Source organism: Drosophila hydei, unplaced genomic scaffold (assembly GCF_003285905.1).
Source record: "Drosophila hydei strain 15085-1641.00,03,60 unplaced genomic scaffold, DhydRS2 tig00008114-arrow-pilon, whole genome shotgun sequence".
Lineage (NCBI taxonomy): Eukaryota > Metazoa > Arthropoda > Insecta > Diptera > Drosophilidae > Drosophila > Drosophila hydei.
In genome coordinates this window covers 1,822,160-1,842,378 of record NW_022045827.1, presented here as the reverse complement: position 1 = coordinate 1,842,378, position 20,219 = coordinate 1,822,160, and the positions used below count along the sequence as shown (strand labels likewise).

The 20,219-nt window shown below is 36.7% G+C and overlaps 1 protein-coding gene across 8 annotated transcripts in view; it reads right to left on the bottom strand.

The window, feature by feature from the left end:
- Positions 1-1,319: 1,319 nt before the first annotated feature.
- LOC111599103 (CUGBP Elav-like family member 1) overlaps positions 1,320-20,219 on the bottom strand; it is a 52,576-nt gene continuing 33,676 nt past the window's right edge. For 4 of the 8 annotated variants that reach the window (XM_030224520.1, XM_030224519.1, XM_030224517.1 and 1 more), the window contains exons 3-7: positions 16,083-16,261; positions 11,601-12,102; positions 6,050-6,688; positions 2,559-2,714; positions 1,320-1,762 (exon numbers count right to left, since the gene is read on the bottom strand). In XM_030224520.1, the coding sequence (XP_030080380.1) occupies positions 1,491-1,762; positions 2,559-2,714; positions 6,050-6,688; positions 11,601-12,102; positions 16,083-16,261 (1,748 nt within the window). In that variant the 3' untranslated portion in view covers positions 1,320-1,490. Of the gene's footprint in view, positions 1,763-2,558; positions 2,715-6,049; positions 6,689-11,600; positions 12,103-16,082; positions 16,262-20,219 lie in introns of those variants that run through there. The other 4 variants (XM_030224523.1, XM_030224522.1, XM_030224521.1 and 1 more) reach the window with 3 other exon arrangements.

Genomic DNA, 20,219 nt, shown 5'->3' with positions numbered 1-20,219 from the left:
GGGGCATGGCTGTTGGCAGTTTTTGATTTATGCTGCTCGTTGGCCAGCTCAGCGACTCCTTTGGGCTATCAGCGCCCAGTTGAGTTGTCAGGACACATAAAAAATGCACGAACAATCGCATAAATGTGTTAAGATCCCGCCGTCAAGGACTTAAGAGCTTCGCTCCTTGCACAACACATAACATATGAAAATATTTTTACTAAAAAATAGATACTATTGTGAATCATTTTTATTTTAGTGTTTATTTTATTGAACCGTTTGCTTGTCTTGCAGTTATTTTAAAATATTTATAAAGTTAACTTTCAATATTCACTAAACAGCTAATAAAACATTAGATCAATTAATTCTCATTACTGATGCAAAGATAAATGTATTTGTAAAATTTATGCAATTTAAGTACACTTTTTGTTTATATAGTAATTTGAATGATTTAACAAAATAGTTTAGAACTATTGAAATAAAATATATAGAATATGATTAGGCTGTTGGTGACGAAGTAAGAATTATTTTATAACTTTTGCTTAGGTTAGCTTTCAGAATTAATATTCTAGAATTTTTATATATATATATAGTACGACAGACATAAGAAATAGTTTGTTTGAAATTATTAAAGCTAAGTAGCTGCAAGGATTTCTCATTTCCGATTTTCATAGGAAAGTCGATTTCATTCTCAGATTGCAATGTGTGCGCGCTACGAACGGAATTTCGAATGTTTTTTTGTGCCATAGAACTATGTCTACTAAAATATATAAATATATATATATATATATATATATATATATATATATATATATATATATATATATATATATGTTTATAAATATTTATCAGAGCTAATCTGGATATTGTTTTCAACCAAACATTTCTCTTTATCCAAATCTAAATCCAGCACATTTTTTTTATTACTAAAAACTACAAATTAATTAAGTATAATATTTTTAATTTTTTTCTATGTGATTTTTGCTTGAAAATTTTTCATTGATTTTCCCATTTTTTATTTTTTTTTTATTTTTGCTTAACTATTTGGCTTTGAAAATACTTTGGCGCCACAACGCAGCTCAGTTTTATGTTGGTTTTCCCATTTTTATTTACTTTTAAGTTCTTTGTTTTGCCAACCACACGAATATTGAATATAATGCACTAGAAATTGTTATTTTTTCAGCAAAAGTGATTACAACAAAAGGATGCAACTTTTAAGCTACTTCTTTGGTTGGTTTTGTGTGAATATTTCTATTTGTTTGTTGATTTGTTTGTTTTTTACCCACTTTTTGTTTTGTGCATTTGAAGAAATAATTGATTTGTGCCCTCGTTTTTTGATGTTTTTTTTTTTTGCATATTTGGTGTTCGCTTAACATTAGATACATTTTATTAATTGGTCCTTTGGTTTCGAAAACATTTCACGCTAAAAGGCACAATATGGAACTACTCTATTACTATTTGTGTATTGGGCTTTGTGATTGATGGCTTTTGGCCACACCCACTGCAGACGCTTAGTAGGGCTTGCCCAAGTCCTTGGGCCGCTTTAGCTGCACCTTCAAGCGCTTTGTGCCTATCTGAAAGCCGTGCATTGCTTGTATGGCCGCATCTGCTGAATGCCGATTGTCGTAGGAAACGAAGCCAAAGCATTTCGATAGATTTGTTTGCTTATCGATAAACACTTTGGCCGACAGCACATTGCCAAAGGGCAAAAATGTCGAAGCGAGATCGGTATCTATGAATTCCTGAGGTAGATGATAGATAAACAGATTGCTGCCATCGGGACCTATAATTGAAGATGAGATAATTAATATTTGCGAATGTTTCGGGAATGCTAATACAGTGAACGCTACCTAATGGGATTGGGGAATTGCAGAAGTGAGGAAATGCTTCAACTTATTTAAATATCAAAAAATTCTGTGATTCTTCATCATTTCAGTATCAATTATAAATATCTCTTTTTATTTAATATGATTAGTTGCTTGACCGGTCTTTACTAGTTATCTGTTTGTTTCATTGATTGCTGACTAAGGTTTAGTTAATAAGTATAATCATGACTGATTGATCGCTTGCTGATGAAGCCAAGTGCTATATTGAACTACATTGATATATATTGTGTTGACTCTCTCCCTGTCATTCCGATCAAGCTGTTGCTGGCAAGTCTTAATCGATGGAGCGTTCAAGCCTTAAAGTCAACGCTTAGTAATGACTCATTGACTTTTTAATTAATTGGTAATGAGGCAAAAGTTCACTTTGATCAATTACTTTTCTATTGCACCTTATCAACTGTGATCTATACATTACTGATTGACTGAATGTCGTATAATCAATGTCTGAACGATTTATGACAGATTACTAATCACTGTGATAAACCCATACTATATACAGAACAACAAGTAGCTCAGCTGATTGACAGATGCGTAATCGAGACAAAATCCGTTAACCACTATCAATGATTAATTACTGATTAATATTTCGATTAAATTTTTCTCAATTATTACTCTATATATTGCATTCAACTAAATTACTTTTCCAATTCCTCTAAGTTCTAATTAAGGAGCGTTCACTGTATATTGACTTACCCTCGATCTGTTTGCCTGCCACGCCCGCTGCGGCTGCTTGCAAGGCGCTGGCATTCAGCGTTTGTGCGGCCCCATAAGCGGCTGCTGCGGCACTCGCTCCATTGGGCAAGCCGGTAAAAGTGTTGGTGCCATAAGGATCTGCGGCACTGGGAGGCCCTAAAATTTCAAATTTTTTCGATATTTTTAAAATTATATTTCAACAAATTGACGCTGATCTAAGGGAAAGAGAAAAATATGAGCACTGATTGTTGTTGCTTGAGTTTAGACAAATTACTGATCAATAAAAGAAAAATACAAATTACACGATAAACAGAGACAAGAACAGAAACTTGTGGGCACGCCCATGCACTCACACACACACAAACACACAATACACAGAATCACACACATAAACACTCAAGTCTATGTGGCGACGCTGAGTTAACGCATATGGAAACCGCGCTTTATGTATGTTAACCCTTGGCTTGCCTTTGTTATGCCCTTTCAGAGAATATTCTTGCTTTGATATGAAGGTGCTAGTGACCTTTCAACAAACTTAAAAGTTTAAATTTATAAATATATCATATGAAAAACGCATAATCATGGAAATTCTCAATTATACGATTTGTTTTTCATTTCAAAGAATAGACAAATCGACCTACTATTAAATATTTTATAAATTCTTTTGGCACAATTAGTCAAAGGTAAAGCTGCTAAGCTATCCACCCACAAGTGTATAAAAGCTTCGGCGTGCCAATAATAAAAATTCGTTTCATTCTTAGTTTTTGTTCTCCGTTTTCTGTTGTTGTTTTATTATTATTTTCTTTTCGCCTGCTGCTAGCCTTACATTATTAAATTTTATATATCCTTTTGTTGTAGCATAAAAAAATTTGTTGTTAGCCTTTGTTATGCGCACGGCGCCTGTTTTTTAATTGAGCTGAGCCCCCAAACCCAAAAACCCAAAATCCCCTCAACCTGGCCTTTTGCTTTGTGGAACACACACACACACGAACACACTCGCACAGGAAAATTTTTGTAATCTACTAAAAATTTATTACGTTTTCTCCTCGTTTCTTTTGTTATTTACATACGTGTAATACATAACAAACAAAAAGAAACAAACAACAAAGCAAAAAGGGCGCAGAAACTTGCTACGCAATGAAAGTTTTGCATTTCATGTGCACTCGACATGTGAACAAAAAAACGAGATGTGAATCATCATAAACATGGCCAAAATTTTTTATATACCATCAAATTATGGCTTTACATTTTTTACGCTCCACTTTTATTTTATTGCGTTCTGTGCACAATTTAGAGAGATATTAATTTTTAAAATACCCCGCGGCGTGCTGGCAATCGGGCAAAATATTGATTGGAGCTCGCTGTCTAATCAGTGCTGGGAAATAAGTCCATATAAATTCAATAGCTAATTCTTTTTATTAAATGCTGTGTGCAAAGTATACCACATGAATACTAAATGTTTCAATGATTCTTCTTATTATAATTATTATTAAAAAAAATAGACTATATTAAATTTTCATGAAATCCTTACAAAATATAAAAAAATGTGTTTAGAATGTCCCTAAACTATTTTTTTAATGCACCAAATTCGAATTATAAATAAATTCTATCAAAAAATATAGGATATATCATAATATAAAAATTAATTTTCTTTAAAGCAATTGATTCCAATTCCAAATATATTTGTTATTACTTTTTTGTCTATGCTTAGATTACATTTATTATCATAATAATAGCTATAAATCAATGTTTATTGTCGAACTTCTGAAGCCTCGAGCCTTTTATGCAGCATTTAATAAATTTTCTGCATCTGCTGGGATTCCGATTTTGAAATTGTTATTACCCATTGATAATGTGTAAATATAGGGTATAATTACTAAGTATAAATATAGACCCTTAGAATATTTCTTGCTGAACAGCCGAATAGCTAAACATATTTTATGCATCGGTTTTTTGCTATGAATAATCGATTTCGATTTTGGTAGCTTTTAGAGCTAAATTAACTATTACAGGGTAACTCCCAGTCCAGTACAGCCAACTATATCAGCTTAATTTTTTTTTTATTTTGCAATCAACAATTCTAACTTTTTTCTTTCTGTCAGTGGCATGATTTGATTTTTTCCATTTGTTTTTATTTAGCATTTTTTGCTGTGTCAAAATTGTAAAATTGTAAAATTGCTCAACGCTTTTTTGTTGTTGTTATGGCATAACAATTTTTATTGACAGAGTATGTAAATAAAAACTAGGCAGAAATTTAAAGGGTAACACAAAAGGAAGGTAGGAGGAACGGGGCCAGCTACGACTACATGTGTTTTTAATTAACAATAGGCCGCTTGTGGGGGTGGGCTTTCAGGTGACTGGCTTAGAATCAAGTTGTGTGGGCGTATTTGAACTTATTCAATTTGATATATTTATTTGTTTTGACTAGATAAAAAAGTGGGTGAAGTAAATAAAAAAAATGGACTGAGTATTGTATTTATAATTTTTAATTGAAATAAATTGGAGAGCTGCTAAGCAATGAATAAAATCAAGAAGAATTCTCTGGGAAATAAATATAGGTATTAAGATATATATGAACATTTATCATTTTATATTTCTATATCGATCATAGTATTTAATCGATAATTAAGCGACATATCATTAGTAACGAAACTTTTATTACAGCAACTATCGATAGTTCTTTTTTCTATATATAGTTTTGTCTCCTATTTTTTTAAAGATATTTTCTAATATTATTTTTATCAAAACATTCACTAGGTTGTTTGTTAATGCTATTGTTGATGTCCATATATATGTATATATGTATTCATATATATATATACTTATTATATAGATTAATAAACTAACTGACAACCTGTTCTAAGAAAAAAATATGAAAATATCTATCAAAATGAATTTTATTATAAATATATTTATTTATAATATTTTTTTCCAACATTAAATATGAATATTTTTATAGTCAAATATATCAAACTTTCAACTGTTTTAAAGCCTTGACATGATCTGAAAAACTTTTGGAAATAAAAAATTTATTTAAAAAAATATCAATAGTATATAAAATATTCTTTTGATCGAATTACAACTGTAATTTAGAACATATATGCATGTATGTATTTTGGATTTGGGGGGATTTTTTTGTTAAATTTGCAATTAGTTGTAACATAGTTTTGGGGGTAACTGTTTTGTGTAGACTCGGCATTGAGTTATTTTTTTATTAGTATACGGGTTATAATTTTGGGGCGGGGGCAGGGTAAGGCGCATGCAGGCGGCATATAGCTGCAGGAATGTGGAGGCGTGTTTTGGGTGTGTGTGGGTGGCTGTGCAGGCGTTATTTTTAAATGCACTTTTAGTACACACACTTTCAAACAGACAGTTAACAGTTATATACACACTTTCACGCCCGCTGCAATTAGACACACATACACACATACACAGACAGACATACGTACACAGAAATACATATACATACAAAGAGATTGGCATCTACTTACAGAGCGCGCTCAGCGTGAGCGTTTGGCTGGCGCTCGCTGGCGGCGGTGGCGGTGCCACGCCCATTAGCTGTGCCAAATTTAAATTGTGATGCGCATGCGTGACCAATTGTCCAGCGCTGGGCGCAAAGCTGGCTCCAAGCTGACGTTGATGACTACTGAGAATGTTGCTGCTGTTGGGTATGTGGCTGTTGTTGTTGCTGTTGCTATTGTTGCTGTTGTTGCTGTTGCTGCTGTGGAGGCGATGGCTGTGACTGAGGCTGCTGATGCCGCTGCTGTTGCTGTGCTGGCTAGCATTGAGCAATGTTACCAGATTCTGCATAGACATGGATGCACTGGTGAGCAGTCCAGTGCCAGGAGCATGCCCGGCGGCAGCGAGACTCCCGCTGCAGCTGCCGCCGCCGCCGCCGCTGTAGCCGGATGCGGATGATGCGATGCCAAGTGGGAGAGATGATGATGCTGGGGGTGGTGCGCCTGCTGTTGCTGATGCGGGTGGCCCGGAGACAGCTGCTGCTGCTGCAGCTGCGGCGGCGGCGGCGCCTGCAGCCGATAGAGATGCTGCTGCTGTGCTGGCGGCAGCGCCGGATGATGGGCCGTGTTGGCCGTGGTGGGCACTGTTATCCGATGGGTGGAAATTTAGTCCTGTTTTCAGTTTCCATATTTTTGTTTTTGTTTTTTTTTTTTTTTGTACAGTTTTTGAGTTTTGGTTTATGGTTGTAAGGTTTGGTTGAGTTGGTTGATTGATTGATTGATTGATTGATTTGTTTTTGTACATGACCACAGAGTCAATCATAGACATACCAAAAAATGTTCAACGAATATTTATATATATAAAAAACATAGAAGAAAACACACACCCAATTGGATTATTTACATTTACAAGAAATTAAAAATTAATTTTGTTGAAATTTGATTTTTTCATTTTTCATGTAAATATATATAACATACAAATCATAAAACATAAATAAACATAAAAGGGCAAACAAATAAAAAAAATAATTTTAAAAACAAAAACAAAATAATAGAAAAAATGAAGAAAATGAAACCGAAATCAAATAATTTAGAAAATAAAAAATTCAAAATTTTGACAAAATAAAAAATATAAATTCATTAAAATAATTGTAAAATATTTGAAATAAAAATTAATAAAATAAACAAAAATTACTAAAAACGCATAGACATAAATTCAGTTTCAAATGCAGTTAGACATATAATAATAGCTAAATAATTAAATTAAAAATAAATTAATAAATGCATTTGCATTAAAAGGCTCTAAAGTAAAAAGGCTGCTCGGAATGAAAGGCATGGCGGTTGGTTCTTAGGGCGCTAATCAACTGCGAATTGATGTTGCAACGAAATCTTTAGAATTGTTACTACATTAGTTGGCAAGCAGCTACACAAAACGAAGGACTCCTGAACAGAAGGTAGAGTACAAGCTAGAGGGGGAGAGAAGGAGCGAGCGACACATAGACTGCCAGGCACGTGGGTGTGTGTGTGTGTGTTTACATATGAGCGTGTGTGTGTGTGAGTGTGTATGTGGCATGCCCACAAATATAGATGAGCACAGACATGGGGCACAACATTCAACAAAACAGGCAGAGTTTTTAGATACCTTTCTGCTTATTTTACAAATTTTGTTATTTTTTCTTCATTTTAGAGCAAATTTCCCTTTGAATGAGCTGCAAGTTGGCTGCTGGAAAAGCCATTATTTCAACTATCATAGACAATGCGTTTTTTATTACTAAGTCTATACTTTTTGCTATCACCCGGTTAACCCTTTGGGGATTTGTCGTCTTCATAGAAATTTTAAGTGCGCTTCACCTGTGGCCTATGGTGCACAGAGAGAAGACGAAGAAGTTTCTTTACATTAAGCATCGAAGCATATTAAAACTGGAATTTTGTGAAATAAATAAATGATTAAGACCACCAACTTAAGGAACAGCAGCTTAGGGCTTGAAATTAGATGAGCTATTAACATAAAAACCAGAATTTCATTCTCACTTTGCGATGTATTTATTTTCTCATATTTTAGCACACCTTTTTCTTTCCAGTGTAATCTAACTGTGTTTTTTCTCTTCCTTTTTTCATCCTTTCTGTCTTGTGCATTTGTTTACATGCCAGTGTCCTCGTCAGTGGCCCGAAGCTATTGGGTATTATAAGCGCTCGCCTCCTTCTACTGCTACTCACTGCCTCTGGCAATTCTTATGTCTTTCTTAGGCCTCACCTGCGCTGCCTTTGATGCTGCGCTGCCTCGGGGTCTTGGCATGGCTTGTAAAAATTGCAAGTCCAAATATGCCAGACGTGTGGGCAAAAGCACAATTTTTTTTTAATAAAAATTTTGCTAAAGCACACACAAAGGCGTTTGCCTAGCACTGCACATGCTCTCATACCATATTAAATAATTAGCAACTGCCACGCCTCCTGTGTAAGAAGTTTTTCCACTAATTTAAGTGCGAGCGAGAAAAGTTCTTCATGGAAACTTTTAACGTAAATTGGTTAAATCTGCCACATTTACAGGTTGCACACTTAACCAAAAGGCGGATTTCTATTTTTTTTTTTGCTCTCTGCCTCTAACATAAAAGGCACGTCCCATACATTTGCTGACCATCAGGGAGCGCCCCCATTTAGAGTCCAAGTTTGTGTCTCGGCGTCCGTTGCTGACATTTAAAAAACGTCATTTGTTATTCAAGTGGCATACGTCGCTCTAAGTTGCCTCTAACTGCCCATCTCTGCCCTTGGCTGGCACCGCTTACCGTTGTCGTTAACTGTTTCTCATTTGCCACCACCCAACTGCAAAATACTGCTTTTGTCGTAGCGTCCATTAACTTTGTCATGAAGCTTGTGACACTGGGCAATTAGAGATGCTGAGCTGCTCATTTATTCAATCAGTCAATCACGTTGATATGTAGTCATTTTATCAAAGATTACGAAGATATTAGACTCTAAGGCTTGATTAGCAATCACTTCGTCAATCAGTTAATTTAAGTCAAATAGTCAGAAGGTTAAGCTTTTAATGATTCTTGATGGTTTCTTTTTAATAAAAAAATACTTGGCTACTTTGTTTGTATGGGTTATCAATCACACAATAAGTCAATCAAGAAGCCAATTAATTATTGCTAATTAATATTTTTGAAAGTTGATACTATATAAAAAGTAACTAACTAGATATTCAGATTCATCAATCGGTCAATGAGCTCATTATATTGGATTCGACTTTGTCTGATAAATAATTTGAAAATCTGTTTGAATTCTTTTCAGAAAACATAAGTCTTTTAACAATGGAAAATAATTTGAAGTATTCAAAGTTGGCTTTCTTTAGTTGAATTTAGGAAATATATATTATATATTTGTTTAATATTATATATTTTATTTATATATTATAGAAATTCTCGAAGAGCATTCAAAGTATCACCAATGTAAAAAAAGTTACATCAACTTCATTTTTTTTTTACGATTACATCACGCGTCGCTCAACATTTGGCTGTCTGTGATTCTTTTGGTTCTTTTTGTTGTTGTTGGCAACTCTTGTGCTTGATTTGTTATGCGCAAAATGTTCACGTCGTCGAGACTGGCCAGACAGATGGACAGATGGAGTTGGACGGCCAGACAAGAGTTGAGAGTTGGGCTGTCTGTAGTGCTGTTCGGTATGGGCGTGGCACGCTGGTCATTCTAATGAAGCGCCGTTGCATATGCAACACGTTCACATTGACGCCGCGTACGTGTCGCAGTATTGGTGTCTGTCTGTAGCTTTAACTATGTGTGCGTGTTTCTTTTTTCTGCTGCTGCTATTGTTGTTGTTGTATATCTTTGGCCTGAAATCTGTGCAATGCCTTGGCCATTGCCAGCGCCTGTCCACCTTTTAATCCTATTAGAATTTTTGTTTTATTCATCATGCTCTTTAGTCCGGCCTGCTCTCCAAAACCCACTCGTAGCTACCCTACCTTAACATTGTTTTTCATATATATATATATATATATATATATATATATATATATTTATATATATATATATATATATCTGTATTCTTTTTCTCTTGTTTTTTACGCTCTGTTCTACATTTATGTAAATTTCGTTTGCTTAAATTGAAATTAATTATTTGACAGTTGTCGCTTGCAAATGACTGAAGAGACGCCAGCTGTGTGTGGAGAGATGTTGTAGGGGCTGTAGGTGCCTGCCTCTGCCTCCTGTTCAACTGTTATTCATGTCTTTGTTAGTTTCCCTTTAGCTGACTTTGTGTCAGTCGAAAAGTCGCCTGTTATAAATGAAGCGACGACAGAGTTTAAAGGGGAGAAACAACAAAAATAAATAATAGAAAAAATCGCTAGCATTTGCAACTTGTACATTAATTCTTGTTTACTTTTTTAAATGTTCAACAAATGACTGCTGTGTAGAGGCGCTTAGCTTGCCACATTTAAAGTCATTTATCTTCCAGGAAGCGCTATGAAATATAGTGGAAAATGAATTACCTGTAGACCCAACGTAAAATGAAGATTTATTAAAGCTAACTAGATTGACTGAAATAATCTGGGCGTACTTAGTTTTATATAAATAAAATCTGTTGCTTAACAAAGCAGATTATTTAGCTAAGCTCAGCTGTAATATGGCTTAAAGACAAAATAATTGAATTGTTAGATTCAAATTCTATATCGAATCGATATTTTTTTAGCCGATAAGCAATAGTTTGAAATTTTACTATACATATATGCCAAAATAATCAAGTCAAAGCTTTTTGTATTTTAAATAAGATTTCCTTGACAAAAATTCGCTCAAAAAATATTTTCAAACAATTTTTTTTGTTTAAAAATAAGAGTAAAATATAAATGACTTTTCCGTAGTATCTATATTAAAATCTATTCAATTTATTGACCTCAACTCAACTCAACAATTGCAGCTCATTCAATGCGGCTTTTCTTTGCTGTTTCTTCCAGATGCCAATCATTTCCTTTGTCTTGTTTAACCTCTTCGATTGCTTCCTTACCAAATTCGAATTCACACACATAAAAAAAAAAAACAATATAACATTACACACAAAACTAAGCGCTAACTAATTAAAATTCCAGGTAAACAACAAATTTCAATGGCGAAACGAAACAGATAAATTGATAGATAAGTACGAAAAATAGTTAAACAAATTGTTTGGTAATGGGTACAACTAAACACGCAATTAAATAGAACAACAAAATTGATATTTGATTGCAAAAAAAATTAAAATATATACGAAAAGAACAAGTCACAAAGTGCGCGCAATTAACACGAGAAATAGTTGAGGAACTTTTTTATCGAGCAAAACGTGTAAGAAACAAAGTAAAATAGAAATATATATAGCGACAAATGTAGACAGAGAAAGAGAGAGATAGATAAAGAGACACAGAGAGAGAGCGAGAGAGAGAGAGAGAGAGATAGAGAGGTAGAGGTAGAGATGGAAAAGGAAACACTGTGGTTTTTTCTGTTTATGGCAATGACTAACTGAGCTGAGGGTACGTTCCGATTGGATATTTTTTCGGGGGCTTATTGGCTAACTATTTTGGCCAGGGTTCGAACCTTGCACACTCACCTTGCAGATAGTGGGCCGGCAGTAGTCCGTAGGGCTGCATCTGCTGATAGAGCTGCAAGTGAGCCGTTGGATCGGCGCTGAGATAGGCAGCTGCTGCTGCTGCTGCCGCTGCGCCCGGCGTCTGGGCATGATGCGGACTGCTGCCAAGCAATGCCGGGGCCAAAGAGGCGTTCAATGCTGCCGTCGTCGGCACTGTAACAAGCGTCGCTGTCTGTGCTCCAGCACCGCCGCTCTGCACCGGCGGCACACCTGCCAATGCAGCGGCCATCGATGGATTCGGGCGTTGCGCTGCCGGCGCTGCAGCAATCAGCGCTGTTGCCGTATTCGCTGTCGGCGTGGCAGCCGCTGCTGCAGCGCCACTGGGCGGTTGTGTCAGTGCACTGATGCCGCATATAGCCTGCAGCTGTTGCATCTTCTTTTGATCCTTCTCCTTTTGTGTGTCGGCGAACTTAACGACCAGAGGCGCCGAACAGCCTTCCATGGTCTGGCTCTGATGCAGGGCCTGAAACGACGAGGGTTGTATATAAAGTTAGTGTAAATTCATGAATATTCTAATTGACTGATTGATTGAGAGATAATGTTATAGAAGAGAAAGGATTTACCCATCGAATAACTGATAACTGACGGATTGATTAACTGTCCGCTCGGCTAGTTTATTGACTGACTGAATAATTGTCAGACTTATTGGTTAAATTATATACTAGAAGATTGATTGACTTATGATTGATGGACTGACTGATAAACTGGTTGATTGACTGACTGAATAACAGAATTAACAGACTTATTGATTGCTTTATAAAGTAGTTTGATTGACATTGATTGTTGGATTGATTAATTGGCTAACTTATGAATAATTTGAATGATTAACAGTTTTACTGATAACAGCTAAAAGATCACAGATTAATGAACTGTCTAATAAGCCAGTTAGTTGTGGGATTGATGGAATGATTCACATAGCGGAATACATTAATTTTTTGATAAATTTATTTCCAGCAATAATTTGAATATAAACTTATGTAGATTTAAGCGAAGTACTAAACTTTTATTTCTAGTGACCTTAATGTTTAAGCATTTATTTACCAATCTTAACTTATAAAATGCTTCTTTTCCACTTGAATTACGTTCCATTGAACGTCTTTGCCCCATTTTCAGGCTTTGGCTACGCCACTCGAAGTACAATTTGTGTGCAGCAATGACTCAAGCAGGCAGCAGCTAAAACAACTTTAGTTGTTTTCATAAGTTTTATGGCCAGAAGAAAATAATAATGACGCGAACTTAAGCTGGAGCAATAACAAAGCCGCCGCCTGGGCAAAGCTTCCTGCTACAGGATCAGCCTGACTGCTTCTGCTGCTACAGACCGCAGCAATTTAGCCTAAGCGACTTAATTTACACCTTTTACTAAGCCCAACAAAACAAACAAATGGACACGAAACTAAAACATAAACCAGGCCAAATCGCGCGCGGCATTAGATGCAGTTCCGCTCAAGAGGATGCTCGGAGGTTGCTAGGGGCGGCTCGGGTATGAGTTGAGGGCTTGCAACGGAATGGGCCCAAGCCACTTTAGTCATTTCCCGGTTTATGTAGACTTTATCATTGAGACCAGGCGACGAGCCTCGCCAACTTCCGCTCAATTGTGGCCGGGCCGACAGTTTGTGAAATTCTGGCTGCTGTGGCTGTGGGCTCTTGGGTCTGCCTGGGGAGTCACACTCCCAGCCGGCCTGGCTGACTGGTGCTGCCAGTGCTCTGAGCCTGGCCATCAGGGTGTTCTGGCACAGTCAACAGAAGTGCTCTTTAATTACATTGACTATAATTCTTGCGGCTGCGGCGCGACTTTTATGACCGGCTGCTGCTGTTACTGCAACTGTTGTTGTTGTTACTGTTGTTGTTGTTCTTGCATTTACAGTGTCGCATCCTGCTGCTGGCAACAAAGTAATTAGGCAAATTTCCGAGTTTTTAAACAGGTCGCTAAAGTTGCTTGTCGTAATAACCTTGTTGGGAAGCCAAAAAGTTAGAAAAAGAAATGCGAACAGCTAAATGGAAGTTGTTCTATATAGTGCAATAGTTTTTTGTGTTCTTTTAAAAATTGTCTGAAACAGCTGAGTTTGATGAAATCTGATTTATATTGATAGAGATTATTGGCTGACAAATGTATGTTCAGCAGCATAACTTGAAGAGTCTGAAGTCTTCTTTGGCTCACACAGAAAAATTGTGCCAAGGTGACAAAACTTTTCTCTTTGACTCAAACACTATAGTTTAAGTTGGTATTAGCCAAGGAGCAATGATTAATTAAGCTCGACGATTAATAAAAGTATTTTATTTGAATTAATTTTATGTACTTAAGAAGTTTATCAGATGAATGAAGTTCAATTTGCCATTTGTGCATAAAAGTGCCGATTAAATAAAACTCTATACAATTTACTTAAAGATATGCAACTCTTGATAGAACTAGCAATTGATTTAAGACATTTTCTGAAAGTTTTTTCTTAAGAAAATCAACGAAAAATGTTTTCTTTAAGCCACAAAGAAACGAAATTCAGTTTTTTAGTTACCCAGCAAAACATTTTTGTATTCAACATTTCTTTTGCCTGTCAGTCTCTGCTCAGCTGGGCGAAAATATAAAAAAAAAACGAGTTAAATGACCTGGTAATCAACATGAAATTCCACTTTACAGTCCGAGCCAAGTGCCCAGAAACACTTGACAAATTAGCGCGAGGAGCAAATCTGCATGTGATGAAAAATTGTGTATCATCATTTGCTTAAAAAAAATATATATATAAAAAAATACACAGCAGCAACAACCACTAGAAAGGAAGATGAAGCAGAGACAACTGTTGGGTGGGCGTGGCTGTGGCAAAATAAATTGCTGGCTTTACAAACATGGCACATTAATATTAAATGTATTTCGCTCTTGGTTCGCTCGCTCGCTCGGCATTGCATACTTTCAGGCGTCAATGGACTGCAATGACTTGCAGCTACTAGCCACGCCCGCTGTTAGCCCTTAAGCCCACTTACCACCCCCGCGTCTCTTAACCCTTCCTCTCTCAGCTATACAGCGCTGACTTGCCAAATCATTTGGCCAGCAGCAACAGCAGCAGCAGCAGCTCATTGCGTTTGGCTTGGTGCGTGCTTCGCATTCAGTAATTTGACTTCAAATGCATTAAAATTGCACAACAAATACATACATGTCTATATATGTACTTATATATATATTTATATATATATATATGTATTTGTCGGCTTGTATATAATGCAGCTCGCCCGCAACACATTCATCTTGCAAAAGGCGACAAATTATGTGCAATGCACAGACACAGAGACAACATGTTTGAGTCGCCCACACTTTGGTCCACCCTAAACACAACCTACCACGCACACTCACACACAGGAGGCTCCCACTCTTCAGTTGCTTTTGGTGTGTGCTTTACATGTGTTTGTGTTTGCCTGTCGGAAGTTTGTAATTTTGCCTGTTTCCGGCACAAAACTTGCATTAGTGTGTGACACGTTAGTGTGTGTGAGTGTGTCTGTGTGTGTGACCATTGCAGGCTGGGGCACATGGCTTTTGCTATGGAATCTGTTTGGCTCTCTGCTCTGGCAAAAGCATTGCCGTTGACTTCTTCCGCTGCCAGCGGCGGCGTCTTGCTTGCATTTCTACTTCCTGTTGCCGCTGCTGTTGTTGCATTTTGTTTGTTGTTGTTGTTGTTGTTGTTGCAGCTGCATGCGGTTTATGCTCAGTCATTTAGACGTGAGTAAGATATGCTAGACTAATAGGCATAATGTTTTAGAATCCTCATGTAACTTATATAAGTCTTCAATCAACTAATTGATGTACTGTTAAATAAGAATAGGATTGATATTGGGGGTTAATTTTGTAGAAATTACAAGACTTAGGTAAATAAAGCTGCAAGTAATTATATTCCCTTTTATATTTAGCTAGTTTCAATAAAAAGAATCTGTGGAAGTAGTCCACGTAATATATATATACGTAATATATATATATAATACAAATTTTATTGAGCTGCTCCACTACAAAATGGAATTAGCTGAAAGAAACACTAGAAGAAGTGCATGGAATAAATTGAAACCAGTATTTAAATTTATTTTTCATAAACATTTTTTTAAAACTGTTTAAGAAGACAGTCAATTTTCGAGTTCAATGCACAAATGATTTTTGCATAAATATTTATTTTTGTTTTCTTGTGCATTAACTTTAATAGAAGTGCCTGCAGCCTATTAGGGTATCTTCGGGTTAAGCAGCTCTTAAATGCAAGTTTCTCGCTTTATGTTGCCGTGGAGCATCGTGTTTTATATGCGCGACTCTTGCCGCCACAGCAATTAATCATTGCGACAGTTTTGCGATGCGGCCAACACAGATACTTTTACACAGACACACAAATTACAGGCTTAAAGCTTTAAACGAGCTTTAGCAGGCCGATCTACTATTTGATAGTATTCTCTATATGCAAGTACATAATTTGAACTTACCTTGATCGCCCCAATGGCATTCTGTTTGGTTGCGAATGTTACGAAGGCGCAGCCCTTGCTCTGCCCCACCTGATCCCGCAGCACCGTGCACTCCTCGATGGTGCCGTGGCCCGTGAACAGTTGCCTCACATCGGCTTCCGTATATTTTTTATTCAGCATGCCAACGAAAAGTTTTCGCTCTGCAAATAACAACAAAATACATAGTAAATTATATAAAAATTGTACAACAAAAAAATGTAAAAAGAATTGTTAGAAATTTATATAAATGCAAAGTTCAAGTGGTAAATGTTCAAGTAGCAGTGAGAGAAGGGCGGGAGAGCAGAAAGAAGCGAACAACATGATGACAATTTTAATTGTTTTGCAAGCGCTGCAAGAGTGAGTGGAAGAGGGGTATACAGGTTTTAGAAATACAATTAATTAATAATATATTATATAAATAAATTATTTAGAGCAGAAGAGACTTTAAAATCATATTGAATATGAAATAATATATGTTATATTTTTTATTATATTTTATTTGAATATATAAAAGACATTTCTGCTGATCAAACTATAAAGTTCGAGGAGTATATTCTTTGACTGTAAGAGTCCTACAGCCAATTTGTCAGACTTTTACTTTGACTGCTCTAGAGCCTATAGAGAGTATGCTGCATTCGTCATTCATTTCAAACTCTTTTTTATTTACCATTTGTGAAGCACAACTTAATGACCAACAACAATTCATAATTATGCTTTTAAGGCAGTTTGTTGCTGTGTGTGTGTTTGTGTGTGTTTGGAGTATGCAACTCCAGCTTCCATGTTCCATGTTGACTGCCTCAATTTGTTGACTGCAGCATTGAGTGGTTGAGGACGCTTGGGTAAATAATAAAATGCAACTGATTTAACATGTCGTATGCGTAATATTTATAGAATATATTAACCATAATTAATCAGGCAGCAACTTTTAAAGTCGTTTTCTGCGCAATTGACAAACAGCTGCTGCAGCTGCAAGCGGAAATAACTTTAAGTTGCAACAATAAATCCAAGGAACAAAGCTCGATTGCTGCTCAGGCTCGCCCCAGTAGGGTATTTGTGTGCAAAGTTTTTGCATGGCAATTGCTTGCTTTATCTTGGCCCAAGCACAATACGCATACGCAACGTGCGCCCATAGCCCACCCACTCAGTTCCCGTTTAGTTTGGGTGCGAGGGGCGGGCAAAAGTTTTGGAGCGCACATGCAAAAGACTAAAAACGCAATCGCAACAAATCGAATCATTGCAACAACAAAGCGCATGAAAACTTTTCATTTTGCAACACTTTAGAGAAGCGCTCCCAAAGTTTCCGTTGCACAGACAACACTCATACGCAACGTGGTGCCATTTGAGTAGGGCAGAGAAAAGGAGAATGGCAACAAAAGGAGGCGTTGGTAACCAATTCCAACTGAAGCTGGCTTCAAAAATAAACTAAGCGTGCCTTCAAACCAGTTGCAAAATACCCTAACTGAAGTTTAGTTAGCTATGGAATGTGGTTAGTCTAAAAAAAAGTGAAAATCATTTTGCAGAAAATATATTTTATAAATTATATATTAGTTATTTTTTAAAAAAATATTTGCCAGCTTTTTTATGTTCATCCTTTAGGCAAGTTGTCTTTTGTAATTCATAGATAGTTTTTATAGAATCTAGTCTGAATTTTGGGGGTATTTAGGGTATTCAGCTTTCGCCATGTTTTGGCTACTCTACATATTTTTTTGTTGGCCCTCTTTAGCCTTTTTTAGGGGTGGGAGCAGCTTTCGAACTGCTGTCGTAAAGTATAAATATAGAAAATTGTGTCGCTGCAACGGAAGTGATTGGAAATTGTTGCGTTTCGCCTGCAAGACGAAGGTTGCAGCTGGAGTAAGGGGTATGGGGGATACATGCGACGCATAGCACTCAGCTACAGCCTCTGGTCTTGCCCGCTGGTCTCTTATCGAACGGAAAGTTTTTCCACACACTCCTTGTGCTAAATACATACACACATATGAATTGCACTTTGTTCACTCTTTTGTTTGCAGCTCGCCTGTTCGCCTGCTCACCTGCTCACCTGCCTGCCAGCCTGCCTGACACATGTGCGAGAAATTTATTTGAGGTTAGTTCAGGTGTGACACAGAAAGTAACATTTTATATATTTATTGTATGGATTTGCCATTTCAAGTTCCAACTTTCTCGCTAGCAAAAGATAACGAAAACTATGACAAAAAAATGAGAAAAGAATAAAAACGAACCAACTTATTGCAACTGACTCAGCGACAGGTGCGACGATGTTGTTGCTGAGAGCTTGTTAAGCACCTCTTTTGCAGCTGCCATATATGTGTGTGTGCTTAAGAGAGAGAGAGAGAGAGAGGAGAGCGACCATCGCTGATTGGAAAGTTTTATGCGCACGTGATTTTGCACCGATAAAGCTGGCAAAGCCAAGCCAAGTATCTATAAGTATCTGCAAGTATCTGCATTGTATCTGCGAATGCGCACTTGCTGCCTCTGGCATGCCGTAAATTGTGCTAACGATAAAGCATCATCAATATATGGCGGCATTAGGGTGCTGCCAGCTCGTATCCACTTCATTTGAAACACAATATATATTTTAGTGCATTCCATATGAGCAACTAAACTTATCAACTTAATGAGCTTGCAGCAAATGAAGGTCTATAATACCAGACTTGGTTGAAAGTATCAGATGGATCACTCAAGCTCTGTGAATTTTAAGAATTTAAAGAAATGCCTATTATGAATTGCCAAAAGTACAACGAAAACTTCATTTGCCATCGATTCTTATTATAAACAATAATCAAATTCTAGAGAAGCTTAAATATTTTAGAAGCCAAAAAAGCCTTCAATAAACTACTTAAGTACTTAATATAATAGCAAATAAAATTATTAAAATAGTTTTATTGAAGTTATTTATTTTGTAACTCAAATCTGCATTATTTACTTGAATGAGAAGATATTTTGTTGCCTTCATTTTAATCGTATTTTTTATATATGCATTCTACATCAATGTATCTTAAGCTATGCTTCCTTCATTAGTTTTTAAACCCCTTTTTAAGCAACGAAATGCATCTTAACCTGCTCATATTTGTCATTTACACGCGCAATCGCTCGACATCCATAGACCTTAACGGCCACTGCATTATTTCAGCTCAACGCAGCTGCTCTGACACCCACTTTACCACCCACGCACAGCTTTCTTAGCGAATTACACTTGCTGGAACCTCATTTAACCAAGTCACGGCCCGTCTCGCTTTTCGACTGTGGCGCAACTGTAGCTGCACTTGGCCCATTACAGTTGCAGAAATTGCAATTTCACGACAATTACCACAAATTGGTTTCCTCAAACCGGCAACGCGCACTTCGTCCTCTCGAGTTGCATCTGCTCGTTTTGGCGCTGACTGTCCCCCAGCCACTGCTCCTTAAAATTATGCGCTGAATGAAAAGCGCATAAAGTTCTGCACAGGCTTCATGCGGCATATAATTTTTGGGAAAACAGTTCCCACATTCGCCTCTCCCCGCTCGCCCTTTTACCGCAATGCAAGTTCATCTGACCTCGCTGACTTGGCATATGATGTCGTTAACTGTCTTAAGATTTATGTGCCAAGTCAAAGACGGAAACTGCACTTATGTGCGCTCACATCTCTCTCTCTCTCTCTCTTTCTCTGTGTGTATATGAATTTCACTTCACACTTGAGACATCAACTTTTGTGTCAGAGCTGGCCTAGCCGAGGAAAAATGTCGTTGCTCTCAAAGTTTGAGCACAATTTTGTGTTTTTATAACTATGATCTTTTATCTTGTTGCAGACTCGAAAGTTAACTCCAGTAGGCATCACATTCAATTTACATCGCAATTAAATTAACATTTTCATTTTCATTTTCGTTTTCTTGGGGCTTTGCTTTAAGAACTTGTAAGCCAGGGCCATATGGAATTTTAATTATTTCAACAATTTGTTTGCCATGCATAAACAAATTAAGCCCTTTCGCAAATGTTTACCAGCTAAGTATCAAATGCAAAGCATACTTTTAGCCCAACAGACACGCATACATACAATCAAATGCACTTAAGTATTCTACGAAAATTGCAATGACTCAGGTAAGCTAAGGATATTTAGACTGAACATGGCATACCCTTTCGAA